This window comes from Nerophis ophidion, linkage group LG02 (genome assembly GCF_033978795.1).
Source record: "Nerophis ophidion isolate RoL-2023_Sa linkage group LG02, RoL_Noph_v1.0, whole genome shotgun sequence".
NCBI lineage: Eukaryota > Metazoa > Chordata > Actinopteri > Syngnathiformes > Syngnathidae > Nerophis > Nerophis ophidion.
The window spans coordinates 48,741,196-48,748,070 of record NC_084612.1 but is presented as its reverse complement, the minus strand read 5'-3'; the positions used below and the strand labels follow the sequence as shown (position 1 = coordinate 48,748,070).

The window sequence follows — 6,875 nt, the reverse complement described above, 5'->3', positions numbered from 1 at the left end:
GCGGCTCCACAATTACACGTCAGACCAAGCGTGTCGAGTTTACAACGAGGGTTTTTAATAATAAACACAATACAGTTTTTGTTTTGACTTTTCAGTCTCTCTCGCTCAGCTTCCTCTCTCGCCAGCACCCGGCCGCTTACTGTTAAAGACAGCAGATAATTAGTCAAACACGTACCACCTGTGCAATCTAATCATCTGTCAGCTGTGTCTCGCAGTCAGTACATGCCCCGCCCCTGTCTGATGGCGCTCTGTCTCAGCACCCTGGACAGCGGTGTTGACTTTCACTCCTGCAGTGCGCTAATCACAATCCCCTCCTACAGACATATTGACTATATCATTAAGAGAACATACTAATACCACTATACACATAATCAAACTGTCTTACATTTCAAGTCAGAAGAAAAATAATCTCTCAATGTATTTTACTAAGTATTGACTATGCGGACATTGTTTATTTTAATACCTATAATATACACCTTAAACCTGTTAAGGGTTTGTTTAACACCCTGGGTAGATTTATTTGAAGTTGTCCATACAGAACTCATCACTGTCATTTATACACCCGGCTCAACTGTCTCCATCCTGACAAGTGACGGCTGTTCTATTTATTTTCAAGTGTATTTATTTTAATCTACCAGCATATTTGAAATGTTTTCTTGCGCCCTTTACATCAACCTACCCTCTAAGACACTCTAAGAAACTCTCAGTATCCTACATTTACTGTCCCTACTGTGCGTAAAGAGCTGGCCCGGAGGTCCTTTTCTTTTAGAGCCCCCTTTTTTACTGGAATCATCTGCCTGTCTCTCTCAGGTCTTTATCAACCATTGGTCCTCCGAGTATGGATGAGATCCGCAAATCACGACATCAGCAAAACATGTCAAGAAAAGAAAGTGAATTGAAGTGAATTATATTTATATAGCGTTTTTATTTAGTGACTCAAAGCACTTTTACATAGTGAAACCCAATATCTAACTTTCATTTAAAGCAGTGTGGTTTGCACTGGTACCAGGTGGGAAAGGTGTCTTGCCCAAGGACACAACAGCAGTAACGAGGATGGCGGGAGTGGGAATCCAACTTGGAACCCTGAAGTTGCTGGCACAACTAGAGTATTAAATTAGACTTAGACAAACTTTAATGATATACAAGGGAAATTGTTCCACACAGTAGCTCAGTTACAAATGATGGAAAGGACATTGCAGGTATAAAATAGACTAAATATAGTAATATAAAATATAATATATAAGTAATATTTACATAAAATATATGTACAGTATGGCTTCACGGTGGAAGAGGGGTTAGTGCGTCTGCCTCACAATACAAAGGTCCTGCAGTCCTGGGTTCAATCCCGGGCTCGGGATCTTTCTGTGTGGAGTTTGCATGTTTTACCCTTGAATGCGTGGGTTCCCTCCGGGTACTCCGGCTTCCTCCCACTTCCAAAGACATGCACCTGGGGATAGGTTGATTGGCAACACTAAATTGGCCCTAGTGTGTGAATGTGAGTGTGAATGTTGTCTGTCTATCTGTGTTGGCCCTGCGATGAGGTGGCGACTTGAGGTGGCCCCGCACCCCGATTGGTACCGGGCCGCAGAAGATTTTTTTATTAAAAGAAAACACCAAAAAAACAAAAACAAAAACATTATTTTTTATTTTTATTAAATCAACATAAAAAACACAACATACACTTACAATTAGTGCACCAACCACAAAAACCTCCGTTTTTCATGACAAAAACATCCCTTTTTCATGACAAAGAAGAAAAGAAAAAAAAAAAAGGACCCCCCCCCCCCCCCCCCCCACACCCCCGCGGGGGGCGGCGTACACCCTGGACAAGTCGCCACCTCATCGCAGGGCCAACACAGATAGACAGACAACATTCACACTCACATTCAGACACTAGGACCCATTTAGTGTTGCCAATAAACCTATCCCCAGGTGCATGTCTTTGGAGGTGGGAGGAAGCTGGAGTACCCGGAGGGAATCCACACAGTCACAGGGAGAATATGCAAACTCCACGCAGAAAGATCCCAGGATTGAACTCAGGACTACTCAGGACCTTCGTATTGTGAGGCACATGCAGTAACCCCTCTTACACCGTGCTGCCTATGTTTATATCAAATATACAATATATAACAATTACCACGTAGAATATTACAGTATATGTAACAGCTGCAGCGTAAAATATAAATTAAATCCAGCAGAAAATAGACATTATAAATAGAGATGTCCAAAAATGGCTTTTTTGCAGATATCTTATATTACGATATTGTCCAACGGGGGGTGTATATTGTAGCGGGTTAGCAAGGGGTGTATATTGTAGCGTCCCAGAAGAGTTAGAGCTGCAAGGGATTCTGGGTATTTGTTCTGTTGTGTTACGGTGCGGATGTTTGGTGTGGGTTCAGTGTGGCGCATATTTGTAACAGTGTTAAAGTTGTTTATACAGCCACCCTCAGTGTGACCTGTATGGCTGTTGACCAAGTATGCATTGCATTCACTTGTTTGTGTGAAAAGCCGTTGATATTATGTGACTGGGCGGGCACGCAAAGGCAGTGCATTTAAGGTTTAGAATAGAATAGAATAGAAGGTACTTTATTGATCCCTGGGGGAAATTCAGCACCACAGTTTGCTCACAATAACCAATAATAATAATAAATAATATATGACATATATTATATACATAATATATGAAGAGTATAACAATAATAATAATAAATAATATATGACATATATTATATATATAATATATGAAGAGTATAAATATATTCTACATATATTCTACATTTAAGCGCAGTCAAGGAACATATGCATTATACAGTCTGATGGCTGTCGGTATGGAGGACCTCCTGTGTCGTTCCGTGTTACATTTTGGGAGTCTGAGCCTTCCACTGAACGTGCTCATTCTCTCCGCAAGGTCCGATTGTAGTGGGTGGGAGGTGTTGTCCATAATGGCTAGAAGTTTTGCTAGACTTCTCCTCTCTGACACCACCGCCAGAGAGTCCAGCTCCACTCCCACCAGGTTACTGGCCTTCTCTAACCAACTTGTCCAGTCTGTTTGCGTCCCTCACTCTCAGCCCGATGCCCCAGCAAGCCACGGCATACAAGAAAGCGCTCGACACCACCGACTCGTAGAACATCTTCAACATCCTTGTACAGACGTTGAAGGATCCTAGCCTCCTGAGGAAGTAGAGGCGGCTCTGTCCCTTCTTGTAGAGGGCCTCAGCGTGTTTTGACCCATTCAGCTTGTTGGTAAGATCTGTACTTCTCCCTACGTCCGTGTACACAGCAGCGTTTTAAAAAGTCATACATTTTTCTTTTTGATACCGATACCGATAATTTCCTATATTACATGTTAAAGCATTTATCGGCCGATAATATCAGCAGTCCGATATTATCGGACATCTCTAATTATAAACAAAGAGAAGTAGCTAACATAGAAGGTAAATCTGAATAAATAATAAAACAATAATAATTTAAAAAAATACAATAAGGGATACCTAAATCACTTTAAATGTTCTCCCCGTGAATGCGTGGGTTCCCTCCGGGTACTCCGGCTTCCTCCCACTTCCAAAGACATGCACCCGGGGATAGGTTGATTGGCAACCCTAAAAATTGGCCCCAGTGTGTGAATGTGAGTGGGAATGTTGTCTGTCTATCTGTGTTGGCCCTGCGATGAGGTGGCGACTTGTCCAGGGTGTACCCCGCCTTCCGCCCGATTGTAGCTGAGATAGGCGCCAGCGCCCCCCGCGACCCCAAAAGGGAATAAGCGGTAGAAAATGGATGGATGGATGTTTTTTAACAAATATATTAATTGAAGGGCTTTTGAACTATGAATCATCCTCCAAGATCTGATTGATAATTGTAAACCATTAAGCCAATTAGAAAATGTAGGCCTTACTTTTCATAAATCGACATCTATGTAGAAAACATGTTTTTATGTATTTATTTACTAGCTGCAAAATGCGGAAGTTGAACCGGAGCAAGAGCCAATGAGAGGAGGGGCTCCAAATAGCAACAGATGACGTCATCGCCTACGCCGTGATTGGCGCAGGTGACGCGCTGTGCTGTGGTCACGTCAAACTTCGTCCCCCTTGTGGAGCCATGCGCATTGACGCTTGTTGTCGTGCTGGCGGAGCGGCTCGCCATGGCTAGACCGGGCCCGGGACCCCGCTGAGACCGAGAGAGAGCGAGGACCTCCCCCTTCCCTTGTCCTCCGCATGGAGGGCACCGACATGGACGTGGACGCGGAGCTCATGCAGAAGTTCAGCTGCATGGGCACCACGGACAAGGACGTCCTCATCACGGAGTTCCAGAGGCTGCTGGGCTTCCAGCTCAACCCCGCCGGCTGCGCCTTCTTCCTGGACATGACCAACTGGTGAGTGCGGGGCTGGGAAGCGGGGAGGAGGAGGGAAGGAGGGGGAGTGCGAGCTAACTCTAGCTAGCCAGCTCGCATGATTAGCTTGTTAGCATGCATGTTTTTTTTAAATGGAGGCAAACACAGCGCCTTCACACATTTAGACGCCGAACGAAGCCTCCGGTGAACAGTTTGTGACACCGCAGCGACGCACGTCGTAACTACAGGCCCAACTTTGAAAGGTAAACACTGGCCCCAGCTATCATAAGAGGGGGTTAATTAAAGCCCTGTGAGACTTCCGGGTAGCTAGCCCGCGCAACACTACGTCAGCTAGCTGGCGCTGGCTTGGTGACGTAATCGGTCGTGACGCGTTGGCGGATGTCAACATGCGAATTATTTTTATTTATTTTTATTTTTTATTGAACAACAAACATACATGTATAATACAAACAAAAGTCAAGGCACTTTCAACATCGAAGAAAGAAAACGACAGCAAATACAGAGAGTAATAACACTAAATATATATATAAAAAAAAGACAAAAAGGGCTACCTAAATCACTTTAAATCGTACTTGCCTACCTTGACACCTCATAATTAGGGAGATATTCAAAAGGCCCACTGGGGGTGTGTGTGTGTATCCATCCATCCATCCATTTTCTAACGCTTATTCCCTTTTGGGGTTGCGGGGGGCGCTGGCGCCTATCTCAGCTACAATCGGGCGGAAGGCAGGGTACACCCTGGACAAGTCGCCACCTCATCGCAGGGCGTGTGTGTGTATATATATATATATATATATATATATATATATATATATATATATATATATATATAACTGTAATTCACTGAAAGAGAGAGAAGTACTTTATATATTTATACGTGTATATATATATATAAATATATATATATATGTATATACATATATACATATATATGTATATATATGTATATATGTAAGTACTCTCTCTCTCTCTCTCTCTCTCTCTCTCTCTCTCTCTCTCTCTCTCTCTCTCTCTCTCTCTCTCTCTCTCTCTCTCTCTCTATATATATGTATGTATGTATGTATGTATGTGTGGGAAAAATCACAAGACTACTTCATCTCTACAGAACTGTTTCATGAGGGGTTCCCACACATACATATTGCGCTCTACCACGGTATCGAGCACTATTCTCTGGATAATCCAATTAAGACATATATATATATATATATATATATATATATATATATATATATATATATATATATGTATATGTGTGTATATACCGTATTTTTTGGATTATAAGTCGCAGTTTTTTTCATAGTTTTGCCGGGTGTGCGACATATACTCCGGAGCGACTTATGTGTGACATTATTACCACATTACCGTAAAATATTAAATAATATTATTTATATTACGCGTGGAAGACACGAAGAAAATGTCAGCAATCGTCACACACACGTCAGCAATCGTCACACTCACGCCAACCAATAAAAATTCGGCAGGGGAGGGTCATGGCAGAAGTGCATTGTGGGTCATGGGATGTTAACTGCTATATGCTACTGCCATAGCAATTAAAATGGATCATTTCAACGTTGGCGGTAACTTATAAAAACTGAGGAGGGCTGAGCAAAAATGGCACCGAAAAGGAAATCATGTACTGCAGATTACAAAATGGACGTAGTGAAATATTCAGCAGAAAACGACAAGACGAAGCGGCGCATACCTTTGGAGTTGGCAGAGTTGTTTAGAAGTGACATCGAGGGTAGAAGATTTCATCGGATTTATCGATTAGGAGTGACAGATTGTTTGCTAAAAGTATAGCATGTTCTATATGTTATAGTTACTTGAATGACTCTTACCATAATATGTAACGTTAACTTACCAGGCACGTTCTCCGTTGGTTATTTATGCGTCATATAACGTACACTTATTCAGCCTGCTGTTCACTATTCTTTATTTATTTTGAATTGCCTTTCAAATGTCTATTCTTGGTGTTGGGTTTCATCAAATACATTTCCCCCCGAAATGCAACTTATACTCCAGTGCAACGTATATATGTTTTTTTCCTTCTTTATTATGCATTTTCGGCCGGTGCGACATATACTCCGGAGCGGCTTATAATCAGAAAAATACGGTATATATATATATATATTTATGTATGTATTGTCCAGGGTGTACCCCGCATACCGCTTGAATGCAGCTGAGATAGGCTCCAGCGATCCCCCACGACCCCAAAAGGGACAAGCGATAGAAAATGGATGGATGGATATATATATATATAAATATATATATATATATATATATATATATATATATATATATATATATATATATATATATATATATATATATATATATATATATATATATATATATATATATATATATATGTCTTGATTGGATTATCCGGAGAATAGTGCTCGATACCGTGGTAGAGCGCAATATGTAGGTGTGGGAAAAAAAATCACAAGACTACTTCATCTCTACAGATCTGTTTCATGAGGGGTTCCCTCAATCATCAGGAGATCTCCTGATGATTGAGGGAACC

At 41.6% G+C, this 6,875-nt stretch overlaps 1 protein-coding gene across 4 annotated transcripts in view; it reads left to right on the top strand.

The window, feature by feature from the left end:
* Positions 1-4,015: 4,015 nt before the first annotated feature.
* ilrun (inflammation and lipid regulator with UBA-like and NBR1-like domains) overlaps positions 4,016-6,875 on the top strand; it is a 19,687-nt gene continuing 16,827 nt past the window's right edge. For all 4 annotated transcript variants that reach the window (XR_009803997.1, XR_009803996.1, XM_061885577.1 and 1 more), the window contains exon 1: positions 4,016-4,369. Coding sequence is in view for 2 of the 4 variants with exons in the window: in XM_061885577.1 (XP_061741561.1) it covers positions 4,212-4,369 (158 nt within the window). In the remaining 2 variants the exon portion in view is untranslated. The remainder of the gene's footprint in view (positions 4,370-6,875) is intronic.